Source organism: Pelophylax lessonae (genome assembly GCF_965119305.1).
Source record: "Pelophylax lessonae genome assembly, chromosome: 6".
Taxonomy (NCBI): Eukaryota; Metazoa; Chordata; class Amphibia; order Anura; family Ranidae; genus Pelophylax; species Pelophylax lessonae.
Window position 1 is genome coordinate 13,785,733 of NC_138773.1, and position 19,661 is coordinate 13,805,393.

Consider the following 19,661-nt stretch of genomic DNA (forward strand, 5'->3'; position numbering starts at 1 on the left):
TAAAAAAATGTGAAAAATATTGTTATTTTTGCAAAATTGACGCTCTTTTTTTGTTTATAGCGCATGATCAAAAAATCGCACAGGTGATCAAATACCACCAAAAGAAAGCTCTGTTTGTGGGGAAAAAAGGACGCCAATTTCGTTTAGGTAAAGCGTCGCACGACCGCGCAATTGGCCGTTAAAGTCACGTAGTGCCGAATCGCAAAATAGGCCCTGGTCAGGAAGGGGGTAAAATCTTCCGGGGCTTAAGTGGTTAAAGGATCCCGGGCAATGCAGTGCACAGGGGCCCCACCTACACAATCACCTACGAGAATAAAAATGCTAATTATGGATAAGGTGATATTTATTGGTACAGCAGTGCCAGGCTAATCACAGCTTACAAGTTGGGCGGCTGGGCCCCGGTGAGCACGCATACAGATGGGAGTCAGACTTGGCTGTCCTGTGTGCGCCTGTTCCCGTGGAGGCGGACAGGCATTCCTGCAAGTCAAAACTCATTTATATTGTGTCAGTGTAATTCTTAAAGGTGTACACACAATGACTTAACCTAGAGTGTCAGTTAGGCTGGGCGGTTTACAGGGTCACAGGGGGTAGTGCTACATATATACTGGATTATTATTACAAATTTAATCGGTTTTACTACTATAGATATTTGTGTTATAATATATTTTATATGTTTAGAATTCACATATATACATAATTAAGATATTATTTTGGCACACAAACCACTGGTACATGTGTGTTTGTAAGAAAACATTTGTTATTAAGTGTGTTATTTATGATGTTTTTAGCACATTGTATATGATTGTGGGGAGTATGATTTTAATTTATTATTTTTTTTAGCATGCTCACAGGATTGGAGAGGATCACTGATGATTACTAATATTTTGTAACAGCGCCCACTTTCATTTTTTGTTTCATTATTTTGTGGTCTCATCACATTTAAAAGAACGGCACTGTATGTATGTAATAATTATTTCATGATTTATTAACCGCTTGCCGACCGCCGCACGACTATTTACTGCGGCGGTCAGCCCCTCACAGGCAGAGCGACGTAGATCTACGTCACTAGCCTGTGAGGGTCTAGGGAGCGAGCGTGCGCCCCCGGAGGTTCGCTCCTGCTCCCGCGCGGTCACGGACCCCCCCACGCGTGTGACTGGTGGACCCGATGTCCGCCGGTCACTCGGCGATCGTCGGTGCAGAGGGAGAAAGGCAGGCGGCTAATGTAAACAAGCAGCCTGTCATTCTCCCCTGTGTATGAATGATGATCATACGGTTCTACTATGTAGGACCGTTGATCATTGTTCATACACCTCAAGCCACAGCCAATCACAGTTAGAATAACGCCCCTAAAGACACACACAGCCCCTCCCTCTAAAAAAGTTAACCCCTTCACTGCCAGTGTAATTGTACAGTAACAGTGCATATGTATAGCACTGATTACTGCAGTAATGTCACTGGTACCCCCAAAAGTGTCAAAAATGTCCGTTAGGGGTCCAATCTGTCCGCCGCAATGTCGCAGTCCCGCAAAAAAAATTTGCAGATCGCCGCCATTACGCGTTAAAAAAAAAATAAACACCAAAAATGACAAAAATCTTTTCCTTTGTTAGTAAACGCAATAACTTTTGCGAAAACCAATCAAAATACGCTTTTTGCGATTTTTTTTTACCAAACATATGTAGCAGAAAACAAATTGGCCGAAAATGTTAAAAAAATTTGATTTTTACTTTTTTTTTTGGGGAATTTCATATAAAAAAATGTGAAAAATATTGTTATTTTTGCAAAATTGTCGCTCTTTTTTTGTTTATAGCGCAAAAAGTAAAAATCGCACAGGTGATCAAATACCACCAAAAGAAAGCTCTGTTTGTGGGAAAAAAAGGACGTCAAATTCGTTTAGGTACAGCGTCGCACGACCGCGCAATTGTCCGTTAAAATCACGCAGTGCCGTATCGCAAAAAAACCCCTGGTCAGGAAGGGGGTAAAATCTTCCGGGGCTTAAGTGGTTAATGATAACAGAACTGAATGATTTTATATCTGCCTAAAGTTTAGATATAAATCTCTTAATAAAATAACATTTTAACCCTAACAACGTGACAGAAATTCCCCATGTTATCCGGAATAAAAACAAGAATCCCCCCCCGGAAACCGTTTTTTTAAAGCAGACGGTTGGCTCTCTAGTATTAACAACCGACGCGGCTAAGCAGCTGCTCAGCTGCTATTACAAGCAGCGGAAGGCATCTTGGAACCCCCTCCCACTGCTCGCCCAGGCTCTCCCGTGTCCCCGGGGAGACCCGAGTGACCAGCCAGCACATCCACTGGCTGGCTGGAGACCCGAACAAAGCCAGAATTGGATGTAGTAACAACGTCTCTTCCAGTCTAAAAAAAGGTATTGGGTGCCGACGCTAAATGCCATCAAGCCAAGAAAGTCTCTTCCGGTTTACTTGGGAGCCAATAGTGCCAGTTTTAAAGAAATCGAAAGTATTTCAGAAAAGGCATTTTGAATACATGGAAGTGCAGTGGAGGGGTTTGGGGTCTTTTAGACCCCCGATCCCTCCATAAAGATTACCTGTCACTGCCTATTACTGTCACACGGGATGTTTACATTGCATGTGACAGCAATAAATGTGATAAAAAAAAAAAAAATGTAAAGGGACAGTGTAAAAAAAAAAATAAAATAAGAAAAAAAAAAAAAGTGTCCCTTCCCATCCCTCCGTGCTTAGGGGCCAAAGTGAACACATACATAAGTCACACCCCCATATGTAAACGGTGTTCAAACCACACATGTGAGATATTGCTACAATTGTTAGAGTGAGAGCAATAAGAGCTCCTCTGTAACTCTAAACTGGTAAACATTAAAACATTTTAAAGCGCTGACTTTGGAAATTTTTTAAGTACCGAAGTTTGTCGCCATTCCATGAGCGTGTGCAATTTTAACCACTTGCCGACCGCCGCCCCGACTATTCACTGCGACGGTCAGCCCCTCACAGGCAAAGGTAGTACTACGTCGCTAGCCTGTGAGGGTCTAGGGAGCGAGCGCGCGCCCCTGGAGGCGCGCTCCCGCTCCAGCTCACGGACCCCCCCCCGCGCGTGTGAGGGCGGACCCGATGTCCGCCCTCACACGCGATTGTCCGTTACAGCGGGAGAAAGGCAGGCAGCTAATGTAAACACAGCCGACTGTCGATCTCCCTTGTGTAAGAATGGAGATCACACGGTTCCGCTATGTAGGACTGTTGATCTATGTTCTTACACATGAAGCCACAGCCAATCACAGTTAGAAACACGCCCCTAGGGACACACTTAACCCCTCCCTCTCAAATAAAGTTAACTCCTTCCCTGCCAGTGTCATTTTTACAGTAACAGTGCATATGTATAGCACTGATTACTGTCGTAATGTCACTGGTAACCCCAAAAGTGTCAAAAATGTCAGTCAAGGGTCCGATCTGTCCGCCGCAATGTCGCAGTACCGCAAAAAAAATCGCAGATCGCCGCCATTACTTGTTAAAAAAAAAAACAACAAAAATCTTTCCCTTAGTTAGTAAACGCGATAACTTTTGTGCAAACCAATCAAAATACGCTTTTTGCGTTTTTTTTTTTTTCCAAACATATGTAGCATAAAACAAATTGGCCAAAAATGTTAAAAAATTTAGATTTTTACATTTTTTTTCTGGGGAATTTCATATAAAAAAAAAATGTGAAAAATATTGTTATTTTTTCAAAATTCACGCTCTTTTTTTGTTTATAGCGTATGATCAAAAAATCGCACAGGTGATCAAATACCACCAAAAGAAAGCTCTGTTTGTGGGAAAAAAAGACATCAAATTAATTTAGGTACAGCGTCGCACGACTGCGCAATTGTCCGTTAAAGTCATGCAGTAAAAAATCACAAAAAACCTCCTGGTCAGGAAGGGGGTAAAATCTTCCGAGGCTTAAGTGGTTAAAGTAATGCAAAAAAATGGTCTGGTCATTAAGGGGGTAAACCGTCCGGTTTTAAGGGTTAAAAGTAAAACGTGATTATGACATTTGGCACGCTGTCAGTAAGTGATATTTGTTTTTCTAGGGTTAGGGCGGGGCTCTCTGAGTGAGGAATGCGTTCTCTACTTCCACTTTCATTTCAGTTTCTTAGAAATGTCACATAAAATGTTTCGGATGGAGAATCGTGATGTTACATCAACTCTGAGGAAATCAGCTGTAGCCTAGGGAAATGTGAATATTCCTGGAGCACAGAAGTGGAAAAGTGACAGATCTACGAGGTATGAGGCACAGCGACACCTCTTACAAAGCAGGTAACTGTAAAGCCAATGACATAGTCTGCCGCCCAACAGCTGCTACCAGAGAGACCTTCCTACATTGCTGTACCCCCAGACCTGACATAGGAGGGAGATTAGCCGTATTGTCAGTGATTATTATTTTTTTTAATTATCATCTTTTTATATCTTTTTTTTTTTTTTTTAAATATTATTTTTAATATTTCCATATTACAGTACTCATAGCAGGTAAAAGTATTTTTTTTTTTTTTTCTAACTTCTTCAGCTCCGGAAGGTGTTACCCCTTTAATGAGGGGGATGATTGGTGTCAAGCACCAACCGTCCTGCGCAATGAGGTTAAAAACAAAATAAATCCAAATAATCCCCAGTGAATGAGAGATATAAGGATTGGGAGCAGCAGCGCGAACGTGAAAACACGCAGACAATACGAAGATAAATTATATATAAATATATAAAAACTGCGCTCGCCAGTGAAAAATGAATTTACATAAATATATATATAATTTATATAATTTACCCCTTTAATGACCAGGCCATTTTTTGCGATTCGGCACTGCATTCGTTTAATGGAAAATTGCGCGGTCGTGCAACGCTTCTCCCAAATACAATTGATGTGCTTCCCCCCCCCCCCCCCCCACAAACAGGGCTTTCTTTTGGTGCTATTTGATCACCCGTACGGTTTTTATTTTTTGCGCTATAAACAAAAAAATAGCGACGATTTTGTAAAAAAAAAAAAAATAATAATATGTTTTACTTTCTGCTATAAAACTCATTAAATCAAAAATCGAATTTTTTCATCATTTTAGACCAATTTGTATTCTGCTACATATTTTTGGTAAAAAAAAATCCAAATAAGCGTATTTTGATTGGTTTGCACAAAAGTTTTCACGTCTACAAACTACGGGAAAGATTTATGTCATTTTTTTTTTTTAACTAGTAATGGCGGTGATCAACGATTTTTATTGCAGCGGACAGATCGGACCCCTAACTGACATTTTTGACACTTTTGGGGGGACCAGTGACATTACTGCAGTAATCAGTGCTAAAAATATGTACTGTCACTGTAATAATGACACTGGCAAGGAAGGGGTTAACCCAGTGGGTGATCAAGGGGGTAAATTTAAGCCTAGGGATTCTAACTGTATGGGGGAGGGGCTTTTGAAATGACCATAGAGACCTGTGATCCTATATAGAAGGATCACAGTCACTCTGTGATCATTCCAGGGAGAAGAACGGTCAGATGTGTTTACAACAGCCGACCGTCCTTCTCTCTCAGTGGGGAACGATCGCGGGTGTCAGACGGCAATCGGAGCTGCCAGCCCCGTGCATTGGAGTCCCCGCTGCAGCATAGGGGCGGGAGGGCGTCGGCATGCGCTCGCCATCTAGCTGCAGGCGCGCGACCGACGTAGAGCTATGTCGGTTCGCACAGGAGGGGCTGCCTGCCGCAGTAAATCTGCGACAGGCGGTCCTTAAGTGGTTAAACACAGATATTACTTTGTAAAAGTAGCAGTGACATCATCCCTTTGCTGCAAATGTGCAATGAGCAGAGCTGTGGGAGGGACCCAGAGGGCTCCACCCACTACAGGCTGCCTGCAGAAAACTACAGGAGGGGGTGGAGACAAGCAGAACCGCTGATAGGGCAGTACAGTCAGCCCTCCTGGCCTTATTGCAGACACCAATCCTCTTCTGCCTTCCCCTGCAATGCTGCCAGCTTCTCCCTCCATCTGCTCTACAGGGGATTGGTTCTCCCTTCCATCTGCTCTCTGAGCCCTTCAGCGTGCGCCTTTTCCCTGCAGCGCTTCTGGGTCCCCCCCCCCCCCCCCTCTCTCCTGCCGGCAGCTTCTGCGGGCAAACAGGGAGATGTTTCTGGATGTAGAGTGGGGAGGAGGCCGGTAATTATATAATTTATAGGCCCCTTCATTTCCTAAATGAACACAGTAAATGATCGGTACTAAGCACTCCTGTGTCCATTCATCACTGAAGCACAGAAAACTGTGTTTACTATGCTTCAGTTTGTGAATGAGCAGGAAGCCTCAGAGCGGTTCTGATTTACTCATCTTTGCAACTGAGGCTGCAAAGAAAGGGACTGATAAATCTCAGTCCTCAGTCACTTCAGGCCTGGGGGGGCCCTGTCAGGTAGGCTGTATGGGGCCCCCGTAAGTTCTTACAGCAGCCCTGGAGAAAAGACCAGTCACCCTGCTTAAAGTAGTCCTTGTAATAATATAAAAAATGTTTAGGCATCGGCATCCACCCTCACCCCCCCCTTTTAATTACCTGAGCCCTAATTCGATCCAGTGCTGTGCACGTCTGCAGATCTTCTGTCCTCCCACTTCCAGGTCTCACTGGCTTTGCTGGGGTACTGGGAGCTATTGGCAATCAAATGTAAATCAAATGCCAGTGACGAGGAAGCAGGGGGTGGGGCCGAGTCCCGCTGTTTGTGTCAATGGACACAGCAGCAGGGCTCGGGAACGTGTACACCTGAGTACCCTCATGGAAGGCGGCTTCCCATGGGGGCACTGAACAAAGAGGAGGGGCCAGGAGCACCTGTGTTCTACCAGATTCCTATACCTTATCAGAAAGCTATACCCACGTCACTTCCTGTGATGTTCCCCAGCTGGGGAACGGGGTGTGCAGCGCCGCGCAGGCGCAACTTGGCTATAGCATTCTCATAAGATCTCATCTGATGGAGCACAAGACCACAGCCTCACCAAATACATGCTTGAGTGTCTTTAAGCCTGCTCTCCCTCTTGGCTGCTTATTGCTGCTATGCTTTATTATCGCTATGATTGGGTGGTTGGCAGCGCGAAAGGACGCAGTGGCTGTGGTAGAGGGTGGCTATTCTCACAGAGAAAGAGAGAGTGGAGAAGTGGGACATGCCGTACGAGCCTGTGAGTGTAGCACACAGTGGAAGTGTGTGTAGGCTTGGAGCAAGGGGAGTGTACAATATTTACAAAATTGGGAGGGGCGTACTCACTTTTGTGAGATACCGTATATACAATCCTATATCCACAGTTGATCTAGATGAGGGCAAAAAAAACCCCAATAAAGCATGATCTAATTTGCTTCAATGGGGGAAAAATCCTTCCTGATCCCTCAACAAGCAATCAGATATTCCCTGAATCAACTTTACCTATAAATATTAGCCACTTAATCGGCTGACTTTGCGGTGTTATACCAGGGTGATGCCTCTAGCTAGAGGCACCATCCCGGTACCGTGGTTTAAAGCCGGCGGTCGGCTTTCCGGCGGTAATGACCGATGCGGCTCGGGAGCCTCTCGATTGTTACCCCGGAGAGCGGGAGGGGACGTCCCCCCCTCCCGCTGCCTTCCGCTGCTTTGTCTGGGTCTCCCGTCCCACCGGGAGACCCGAGCACCCAGCCGGCACATCCGCCGGCTGGATGGAGTCCCGATCAAAGCCGGAAGCGGCTTAGATCGTGTCTCCGATGACGTAACCCGGAGGCGGCGTCCATGACGTCACTTCCGGGTTACTCTGCTGCTAAAGGCGGCGTTTTGAATACATGGAAGTGTAGTGGAGGGGTTTGGGGTCTTTTAGACCCTCCATAAAGAGTACGTGTCACTGCATATTGGTGTCACAAGGGATGTTTACATTGCTTGTGACAGCAATAAAAGTGATCAGATTTTTTATTTTTTTTTAAAACCTGTAATAAAGTAAAAAAAAAAATAATAATAAATAGGAAAAAAAAAATAATAATTTAGCCGCCCCCGTCACCGTTAGCTCGCGCATGAAAAAAACGTATACGGAAGTCGAGCCGCGAATGAAATCACTGTTCAAACCACACATGTGAGGTATAGCCACGATCGCCAGAGCGTGAGCAATTTAAAAAAAAAAGAGCTACACTCTAACTCTAATTTGGTAACCGTTAAAATTTTTTAAAGCGTCGCCTATTGAGCGTAATTTGTCGCCATCCACAGGTGTGCGCAATTTTAAACCATAACATGTTGGGTATCTATTTACTCGGCGTGACATCATCTTTCACAATATACAAAAAAAAAAACTGTTTAGTATTTTTTAAATGCAGTGAAATGTGATTTTTCAAAATTTTTCCAAAAAAATGGCGTTTTAAAGACCGCTGCGCAAATACCTCGTGACAAATAATATTGCAATGACTGACATTTTATTCTCCAGAGTCTTTGCTAAAAAAATATATATATATAATGTTTGGGGGTTCTAAGTAGTTTTCTAGGAAAAAATACTGGTTTTATCTTGTAAACAAAAAGTGTCCGAAATAGGCCTGGGGCTTAAGTGGTTAGTATTCATTTATATTATGTGTTTTATTATATTACGTTACATTATGAGCTTTATTAAGTTCTGCTCTGGATCCTGGAGCCTGTAGGCTTTGTAGAGCTTTGGGTGGTATAAAGCTTATATTCCTAGGTCCACATCTTACCAGGTACCCAGACCTCATTATTGGTTTTAGCTGTCCACGCGCCTTTTATATATTAGCTGAGTGACATCTTTCTCTATGGTGTGGGAGCTGCTGCTGGGTGCAAAGTCTGACTGCAACAGAACACTAAAGAGTGCAAGAAACGTCTGTTTGTTTTGGAGAACTCATTGGGGGATACCCTGTAATTCAGAAACTGATCTGAGTTTAATTAGTGGCTCACGTGAGCAGATAGAGAGAGAGGGAAGTATAGTAGACACTCAAAGGACTTACAGAAGAATAGAAAATGTGATTGCCCTATTAAACATTGGTTTAGATTAGCTTTCTTATGTCTATCATTTAGGTATTTTTGTTGGGATATAGTGCTCAGATAGGGGGGGACCACCAGTCCTCCTGTAGGGGGCCCCGGCACACAGGGGGGCCCCACTAGCATGGGAAAACGGTGTGGTTGGGCGGAGGGACAATTACAGAAGGAAGCCCTGTGCGTCTCTCTGCAGCAGCCGAAAGACAGTCGTCCCCCCCCCCCCTCCTGCCAGCTTTCAGCTTCTGCAGGGAGAGACACAGACACAGGGCATCGTTCCTGTAATTGCTTTTCCAACACCAATCCCCTCCCTGTTCTGCCTGCCTCTGATCCACCCCCCCCCTCCCTGTGTGCCCCCCTTTCACTGTGCCATCCCCTCCCTACCTCCCACAGCGCTGCAGGCTTCCCTGTCCTGTAAAAAAAATAACAAATTGTAAAAAAAAAATTAAAAATTGTAATAATTCATTTTTAAAAATTGTAAAATAAAATAATTGTAAACATTTTTAACAAAAAAAATAACAAATTGTAAAAAAAAAAAAAAAAATTAAACATTGTAATAATTCATTTTTAAAAATTGTAAAATAAAATAATTGTAAAGATTTTTAACAAAAAAAATAACAAATTGTAAAAAAAAACAAACAAACAATTAAACATTGTACAAAATTGGAAACAGGGTGGGGCATGTGTCGGGACTTTAAGGGTACCGTCTTGAGACCAATATTTATAGTATCACACTGGTACAAAAATTATCTTAAAAACATTTCTTAAAGATAATTTTTGTACCAGTGTGATACTATAAATATTGGTCTCAAGACGGTACCCTTAAAGTCCCGACACATGCCCCACCCTGTTTCCAATTTTGTTCTTGATAAAATTGTGATGTGGTACCTTCAATCACTAAATATTCAGTTTTGTGAGCTTCTTTGATTTGATAAATTAAACATTGTAATAATTAATTTAAAAAAAAAAAATTAAATTAAAAAAAATAACATATTGTAAAAAAAAAACAATTATACATTGTAATAAATAATTTTTAAGAATTGTAAAAAAAAAATAATTGTAAACATTTTTAACATTAAAAAAAAAATATATAATGTAAAAAAACAAAAAAAAAACATGTAAAAAACAAATAAAAAGGGCTAATTCACACAGGTTCTCTGTTATGTTTGTGTCCGTGTGTATTTTTAGAGAAAATATTGTCTTGACATATTTGGGGGGGCCCTGCCAGGTAGACTGTATGGGGCCCCGTGATTTCTAACAGCAGCCCTGATAGTGCTGGTAGCACATGCCTATGTATATTAAGGGTTCATTGGTCATGTGTCTCCATACTGCCAATATAAGATTGTTTGCTTCTCTAGTTTACCACAAAACCCCTACCAAGGATGACCCAAAACGATATTGGCTATTTGTCACTAAAGTGAGAATATTCTTTTGCTTCTCTAGGTAATCATGGCTCCCCTACCAAGGATGAGCCACCCCATATGTCTGATTGAGACTTATGTTGATAACAAGTTGCGTGTAAATGAGGATGCCCAAATAATCCTGGCAAAGATCTCCCAACCACTGGTTGTGGTGTCCATTGTGGGGCCTTGCCGGTCTGGAAAATCCTACCTAATGAACAAGTTATCAAGACACAGCGGAGGTAAAATGGACAGATATTACTCTGCAAATCTATTTGTGTATATCATTCGATTAAAATAGCTTTGTTGAACTAACACTGTATAGAGAATAAATACGTACAACTGTCTGTATTGACATCCTTTTCGAAGACAATAATTGAATGGATTGGTTAAGCTATTGGTCATCCATTGAGTTGTGTCACCAGATATCTGCAATTCCTTTTTTCCATGCATTGCTTTGATATCATTAGGCCAAGTTGAACCTCAAACAGAGTACCAGGACAGTATGGATTGAGAATGTGAGATTTATATTATATGCTTATATTTCATGGCCAAAATCTAATGGGGAGTGCCACTATTACATAAAAGAGGTGATCGATATTACATTTGAAGGATAACATTGTAATGATTTAAATTATACCCAGGTGCATGGCTGTAGCATCCTGCTAAGTTGGGCTAGGCAAATTAAGTGGTGTAGCTCTCCTGTAATCAGCAGAGCAGTGTGTGATTACTTTCAGGGCTCTGTAAAGGCTGAAGTTTTAACTGCTCCCCGCTGTTTTTCTGGAGATTTCAAGATCATAGTGGGTGGAAGAGTCAAATGAGAGTCAGACAAGCAGCTTGAATATTTATGCAGCTCCAGCCAATCCCTGGGGAGGTGCCCAGATGGTGGTTGGGGAGTGTATAAATAGTTTGGAGCCACAGAGAGCAGGGTCCTTTTCCCTGAAAGTGAGGTTTCCAGCCAGGAGGGCTACCAGCCTGGCTCTCTTGCTGAGGATCCAGCATGCTGATTGAGGTCCCAGTTGAGCTCAACTGGGGGGATATCATTCTACAAGTCCCTGAGAGCCAAAAGAAGGTTACCTTTTGGGATATTATCTAGGAACTCTTTAAAGACGTCTGCTTGCTGGAGTCTGAAGGAGACATTAAAGCCCTGGGGACACTGAGCACAGACCAGATAGAGAGGAATCCCTGTGATTGTTACTGTTGCAAACTCCGGCAGTTAAGGGGATAGTGTCCTTGCATTCTGGTTAGTTTTCCTGAGTATCCCACACCTCCCTAATCCCCATCCACGTTGATCTGCAATAAAACTTCTAAAAAGTCAACCCCTAGACTGTTTCTTGAGCCAGAAGAGTGAAAGTTGTTGTTTGCCTGGCTGTGCCGCACTAGCAGGAAGAGAAGCTTGGACACAAAACTAGTGACCCTTGCAGTGTTAGTGATACATGCCTGAACCAGCTAATATAGGATTCTGGTTCGTCCACAGGTGGTTTCTCTGTAGGTCACACAAGTAGAATCAATACAAGGGGCATCTGGATGTGGTGTGTTCCTCACCCCAAGAAGCCTGGTCACACACTGGTACTGCTAGACACCGAGGGATTGGGAAACATGGAAAATGTAAGCTTGAAAAGATAAATTACCAAAGTATAATTTATTAACTTACTACTATTGAACCAGACAAATGTGTCTTTCAGGGAGATAAGAACAATGATTGTATCATCCTGTCATTGGCCATGCTCATGAGTAGTGCTGTCGTCTATAATAGTACTGGGAAGATCAACCAGGATGCCCTGGAGAATCTAAAGTATCCTTTATGTCACATGACAAGCTTTTCCTACCCTCATGCAGTGATGTAGGGGTTGGAGGATAGGGCCAGTGAGTACGGCAGAAGACACATGTATCTGAGTCTGGCAGAAGTGTCAAATACTAAGGGAACTGATTGATGTTGAGATATTGACGAATGCCAAAGTGATTGATGGAGGGAAAGTAGGAGACGCAGGCAGGCAGAGGGGTATATGTAAATCTAACTATAACCTCTTCTATCACAGAGAAGACATGCTAAGATATGTTTGGAGACCTGCCAGGGTCTCTTTAAGGCATGCATTAAAGGATTATTAAAAAGTTTTCATTAGATGTCTGAATGTTTATAAATCCAACTATCCTTAAAACTTTAAGGCTACATTCACATATAGGCATTTTGGATCGTGGGCAGAATTGACGCAATTCTGCCCACAATCCCGAACCATCACAAGTCGCGGGACTCCCGTGCAATTCCCGTGACTTGCAATGGCACTCCAAAAGTGGCGTGATTTTGCTGCAATTATCACCCGGCGCCTGAGTTCTTGTACTTTTTTTGGGCGTCAGGTGTCCCGCGATCCTATTTGCACGGTTTTACCGCAATTCATTGGGCGACAATCACGCCAAAATTGCACCACATTTGGGGTGCCATTGAGAGTTACCGGAATTGCTCAGGCGTCCCACGACTTGCAATGGTTCGGAATCATAGGCAAAATCGCGGCAATTCTGCCCGCGATCCGAAATGCCTATATGTGAACGGAGCTTTAGATATTACAATCAAGCTATAATTGACCAAATGTTGATAATTGCCTAGGTTGAGGGTTTTCTTGTTGTAAAAGGAATCCCCTTTCCTCAATTCTTCCTTTTATTCTTCCTCTTTACTAATAATTCTTTCATTATTTCTTTATTTTTTTCCTTATATATATATTATAAGCTCTATGTTGAAAATACACTACAAAATATTACAAAAAGGCTCCGTTCAGGGGGAGAAAACCCAACTCAAGGAAGAGACGGGAATACCATCCAATATATCTCCATTCTTTGTCTGGGCCATACGGGATTTTACTCTCAAATCAGAGGTTAAAGGATGTAAACCCTCCACAGATGAACACTTAGAAAACTGTGAAGAGGATGTCTGTATGTACATTCTTTGGTGTCTTTGGTATATTCTTTGGTGTCTTTAAATAATTCATATTTGGTCTTCCTTCATTTTGTACATTTAAAATCACGTATCCAAATCTCCTGGTTTTCTGACACAAGACCGATAGCTTGACCATGTGCTCTCTATTATGCAGAGTTTAATTCCTCTCAGTATTAATATTTAAAGTAGAGCAAGCAGGTAATAAGACTTAAATGGAGCCCTCGGTGAACCCAAAAGAAAGAGAGGAACTAAAAGCATATAATCACTGAATGACATAAGTAAAAGCAGGGAGATCCTTGCATTGCAGGTCCTCAGGTACAGCTTCCTCTCCAGCAAAGAGAACAGTGAGCAGCACAGTAGTGATATGATATATCCCCAAATCCTTCTCCAAATCTGGTGAGACTAGAAGTCAAGGGCAGAAAGGGTGGCTTTACATGATCTCACACTGCAGATATACAGCTATGAGGCTTTAGGCACAGAAAGCACAATGTTACTTTTCTAGAGGAATTTAACCACATGCCGACCCGCCAACAGTACTTTTACTGTGGGCAGATGGCAGCTGCAGGCATATCTCAGTGCACATGCATACTGGTGCGCCCCCTGGGGCACACAACGTCATAACCCTATGATGGCTGTGTCCAGAGGACCAGCGAATCAGCTGTGAGCAGCTGGGGTATCATGTGATCGCTATGATTGGGCATAGCGATCACATGATTACAATTTAAACAAAACAGACAAGTCATGATTGTTTTTCCTACTATTGTGATGCTGTGATTGGCCTACAGCTATCACATGGTTCCTGAGCCAATCACAGCACCCTGTACCATGTGATTAGCTGTAGCCAATCACTGATTGCAATAGTAAGCAAGCAAAGCAATTAATGACAGCTAAAACTATTGCTTAGATCATCACTGTTATAAGCAACAATAGTGTATAATCCCTGATCACTTATCCCCCCACTACCATTATGTTACCACTTCATCTCTGATGAGAGTATGTAGAAAAAAATCCTAAAAAAGGAATAACCGGTTTAAAAAAAATCTAAATAGTCAGAACTTTTTAAAATATTTTTTTTTGCTAAACTATGTCAATGGGAACACACATGAAAAATATGATGATGTTTTTTTCAGATTTAACTGACGTATATAAATACATTTATATAATTGTATTTTATTGGGTTTTTCAAGCGAAAAAAAGAAAATGTCAACATTACAGAGCAGAACATTATTATCAGAATGAGATTCACATTGCAATGAAACTTGCAAGAAGCTGTCAAAGTATGATCAACAGAGGAAAATAAGTAAGACATGGTAGTACATAGTTACATGAGCAAAAAACTCAGGAATAAGGCCGAATGGTTCCACACATTCCATACTTTATTAAACTGTTCCAATGCATCAGCTAATTTTGCCTTGAAATGTTCTGTGCCACAGACTTCCATGATATAATGCAATAGCTGGGTGTGGATGGGGGTTATAGTGGAAAGTCAATTCAGAGAGATGCTGTCAGGGTGTGGTTATCTAATTTTGTGGACCATTTGGGTAGAAATTGGTATGCTCAAGAGGTAATGGATAGGGTCTAAGAGTAAAGACACATCTAGGATCCCCTCCAAAATACATTTCACATCAGACCAAAAGGGTTGGATTTTAGGGCATGGCCAAAATACAGTATATGGTATAGAGACCCTTTTCCCTGGCCACATCTCCAGCAGAGATCAGGGAGTTTGGGATCGTTGGCATGCAACATCTCAGGCATTTTGCCAAATTGTGCCAAAACATCATGATCATGTAGGCATTCTCTTTATACACCACACACTGGGAGGATTTAGAAGAGTATGCTCATACTTTTTCCCAAGACTTTAGTTGGAGGGGTGGTTGCAGGGCTTGGGCCCATTTTTGCATCTATGAGTGGCAGTCCTCAGATACTGGGGAGGCCTTGTGTAACAATTAGTAAAAGGAGGAGATAAGATATATCTGTTTAGAGCCTTGGGAGCATATGCATTCAAAATAAAAAGGCCGGCCCAGTGGAAATAAATTTAATTTTATAAGTACAGTAACCAATTATGCTTAAGCTGATTTTAGATGATTAAAATCAAAATAATGAGGGGCATTTTTTGGTTGGTCAACTCTGCATATACTGTTACTTTAACATACTTTAACTAAATAAACCTGGTTGTTCCAAAGATGGTATTAACCATGATAATCAACTGAAAAGGTATTTGAATAGGTTCTTTAAAAATGTTAATAGTTAATTTTCCACCCCAGCTACTAGATACCACAAAGTACGAAGACAAAATGAGATCCTCAAGATTATCAGAAGATATTTTCCAAGGCAAAAGTGTTTTTTCTTTGGCCTTCCTTCCTCAGACAAGCAGGCTTTGAGCACATTGGACCAAGTGCCGGAGAGAGACCTGGAAACTGGGTTTGTCAGTGAGACTCAAGATTTCTGCAAGTTCATTTATGAGGAAGCGCCGGCAAAAAGATTAAGAGAAGAACAAATCATGACTGGATCTGGTGAGTCTAAAGCCATTCTGATTTCAGGTAGGATGTCAACAGGGATTTAGAGGTTCAGGACAAGTATGAGTATCAAAACACAACTTGGATGTCCCTTTGTTTAACCACTTTACCACCGGAGGATTTTGCTGTCTTACGTCCAGGCCACTTTTTGCGATTCGGCGCTGTGCGACTTTAACTGACAATTGCGCGGTTGTGCAAAGCTGTACCGAAACAAAATTTACGTGCTTTTTTTCCCACAAACAGAGCTTTCTTTTGGTGGTATTTGATCACCTGTCTGATTTTTACTTTCTGCGCTATAAACAAAAAAAGAGCGTAAATTTTGAAAAAATAACAATATTTTTCACATTTTTTTATATGAAATTCCCGCCAAAAAAATGTAAAAATCAAATTTTTTTTTTAATTTTTGGCCAATTTGTTTTCTGCTACATATGTTTGGTAAAAAAAATCACAATAAACGTATTTTGATTGGTTTGCGCAAAAGTTATTGCGTTTACTAACTACGGGAAAGATTTATGTCATTTTTATTGTTTTTTTTTTAACGAGTAATGGCGGCGATCTGCGATTTTTTTTGCGGGACTGCGACATTGCGGCGGACAGATCGGACCCTAGACTGACATTTTTGACACTTTTGGGAGTACCAGTGACATTTCTACAGTAATCAGTGCTATAAATATGCACTGTTACTGTAAAAATGACACTGGCAGGGAAGGGGTTAATTTTATTGGAGAGGGAGGGGTTAATGTATGCCTGGTGCTTACTAACGTGTGTGGGGGGAGGGGACTGAGTGACACAGGGACAGATCGCATGTTCAGCTATGCTGAACACTGCAATCTGTCACTGTTTGTCACTTAGGAGATCCGCCCGCTCTGTGTACACAAGCGGGCGGATCTCCAAACTAGATTCCCCGACGATCGGGGAAGAGCAGCGGCGATCGCCGCCGCTCCTCCCCTGGCCCGACTCCCGCTGTGACTGAAAACAGCGGGAGCGTGCCTCCGGCGGCGCGCTAGCGCCACCTACAGGGGGAGGAGTCCAGCGACGTAGGTCTACGTCGCTGGACGGAATCGAGCCACTTTGCCGCAGTACAATCAACGTGACTGGTCGGCAAGTGGTTAATTACCACCTAGCAATGACTGATTTTGCTGAAAAAAAAATGCATTTGTCAATAATTACCGTATGTCTTTGAAAGTTCTGTGCTAGGATCCAAAAGTCAAATGAGGGATTTCGAAGATGTCGCAGCACCGAATGTTTTGAACTTGTAGAAATGTCCGATTTAAAATTTGTCTTAAAAGTTTGGAAGATGTAAAATAGTCTCTGCTCCACTCTAACCAATACCAAACAATCTGACCTTTGAACCAAATCTTTAACCACTTAAGCCCCGGAGGATTTGGCTGCTAAAAGACCAGGGTTTTTTTTGCGATTTTTTACTGCGTGATTTTGACGGACAATTGCGCGGTCGTGCGATGCTGTACCTAAACAAATTTGACGTCCTTTTTTTCCCCACAAACAGAGCTTTCATTTGGTGGTATTTGATCACCTGTGCGATTTTTTGATCATGCGCTATAAACAAAAAAAGAGCGTAAATTTTGCAAAAATAACAATATTTTTCACATTTTTTTATATGAAATTCCCCAAAAAAAAAATGTAAAAATCAAAATTTTTTAACATTTTCGGCCAATTTGTTTTATGCTACATATGTTTGGTAAAAAAAATTGCAAAAAGCGTATTTTGATTGGTTTGCGCAAAAGTTATCGCGTTTACTAACAAAGGGAAAGATTTTTGTCATTTTTGGTGTTTTTTTTTTAACGTGTAATGGCGGCGATCTGCGATTTTTTTTTCAGTACTGCGACATTGCGGCGGACAGATCGGACCCTTGACTGACATTTTTGACACTTTTGGGGTTACCAGTGACATTACTGCAGTAATCAGTGCTATATATATGCACTGTTACTACAAAAATGACACTGGCAGGGAAGGGGTTAACTTTATTGGACAGGGAGGGGTTAAGTGTGTCCTAGGGGCGTATTTCTAACTGTGCAGGGACATTGCTATTGGTGTAAAAGCAAAGATCCACGGTTCTACATAGTAGAACGGTCAGATCTTCACTTTTACACAGGGAGAACTGACAGGCGGCTTGTTTACATAAGCCGCTCTGTCTTTCTCCCTTCACAGGAGCGATCGCAGTGTGACTGGCGGACATCGAGTCCGCCGGTCACACGCACTGACTTGTCTGTGAACGAGCCGCGGCGGGCGCGCGCCTCGGCGGGCGCGCGCCCGCCCGCAATTGGCTCGCAAGTCAGTGACAGGCGAGTGACGTACCGATACGTCACTCTGCCTGGCCAGGGATGACCGCCGCAGTATATAGTCGTGCGGCGGTCGGCAACCGGTTAAAGAGCAGCTTCAGCTATGTGTGTGAAAATTAACAGTCAGCAGCTACAAAAACTGTAGCTGTCGACTTTTAATAAAAAAGACACTCACCTGCCCAGGGGTCAAGCGTGTACTCACCGATGCTGGTTCCTTCACCGGTCTTTGGCACCAGCATATTAACTGTGGGCAGCTGGCTGTGACTCCTTGCAGCTTCACAGCCGGCTGCTCACTGTACTTGGTGAGCTGCGCTACGCTTTGTGAATGGTCTCACAGCATTCTAGGACCGGTGATGTGTCCCAGAAGGCTGCAGGCAGGGAGGTGGGGAGGAGTACCTTCACTCTTATTGCCTAGGTCAGTGATGGGGAACCTTGGCACCCCAGATGTTTTGGAACTACATTTCCCATGATGCTCATGCACTCATCAGTGTAGTTGACCATTGTGGGAAATGTAATTCCAAAACATTTGGATGGCCAAGGTTCATCATCACTGGTCTAGGTGATTTGAGTGAAAATTGGATTGGGTACCTGCCCTAAACTAGGTACTCGCTCCCCAAAAAAGTGTAATCCAAATGTGATAGATGAGGGGGAACTTTCTTTAGAATTGTTGTTACATTGTATCTCTGATTCCAAAGATCAATGTATTTCCTATGCACCTCTGCTCCATCTGGTGGCCATAATAGGGTATTTTAATACTGCTCATAATAAAAGGGTGCATCTCATAGAATTAGAATATGATCAAAAAGTTATTTTATTTCAGTAATTCAATTCAAAAAGTGAAACTCATATATTTTATATAGATGCGTTACACACAGAGTGATATACACTATGTTTCAGTAAGCCAGCAATTCTGTATTAAAACTATTTTTATTGGTCTTTTGTAATATTCAACTTTTCTGAGATACTGAATTTTATGTTTTCACTAGCTGTAAGCCATAATCATCTAAATTAAAAGAAAAAAATGCTTGAAATATATCACTCCGTGTGTAACGCATCTACATAAAATATGAGTTTCACTTTTTGAATTGAATTACTAAAATAAATTGAGATAAATTGATAAATTGAGATATGCACCTGTACATTTGTTCAGAAAACAAAATAGACTAAAGGAATATTTTTTTTTTTTAATAAATAAATGTGTCAATCCTTTCTGAAGTCCATGAGAAGAAAAGTCCAACACATAAGCAGCGCTGGCAAGAGTGTGACCCCTTGATGTATAGGTGAGACTATGAGCTCCACATTGGTGAGAGGGTCAAAAGGAGTGTAGATATAGTGTATACTTCCACCACACCACGTGACCCCCCCCCCCCCCCAAGGTAATGCTCACTCACCAAAAATATACGTAAAGAAAGCCTTAGTAATTCGCTATATCATCAGCCAGATCCAGAGTGACAAATCCAGGTTCCATGAACATCAAGATCTCCCCAATCGAGATGGCAAGGGATACACCGATTCCATATATCAGATATTCATTAAGGGTGCTGGAAGAAAA

At 42.1% G+C, this 19,661-nt stretch overlaps 1 protein-coding gene across 1 annotated transcript in view; it reads left to right on the forward strand.

Annotated features, from left to right (window-relative positions):
- The window catches only part of LOC309558417 (uncharacterized protein), a gene marked incomplete at its 5' end in the record, with an annotated part of 112,158 nt that overhangs the window by 67,156 nt on the left and 25,341 nt on the right, over positions 1-19,661 (forward strand). The window contains 5 exons of the mRNA XM_082261491.1: positions 10,408-10,606; positions 11,842-11,972; positions 12,050-12,159; positions 13,087-13,289; positions 15,558-15,806. Of these exons, the coding sequence (XP_082117617.1) occupies positions 10,408-10,606; positions 11,842-11,972; positions 12,050-12,159; positions 13,087-13,289; positions 15,558-15,806 (892 nt within the window). The remainder of the gene's footprint in view (positions 1-10,407; positions 10,607-11,841; positions 11,973-12,049; positions 12,160-13,086; positions 13,290-15,557; positions 15,807-19,661) is intronic.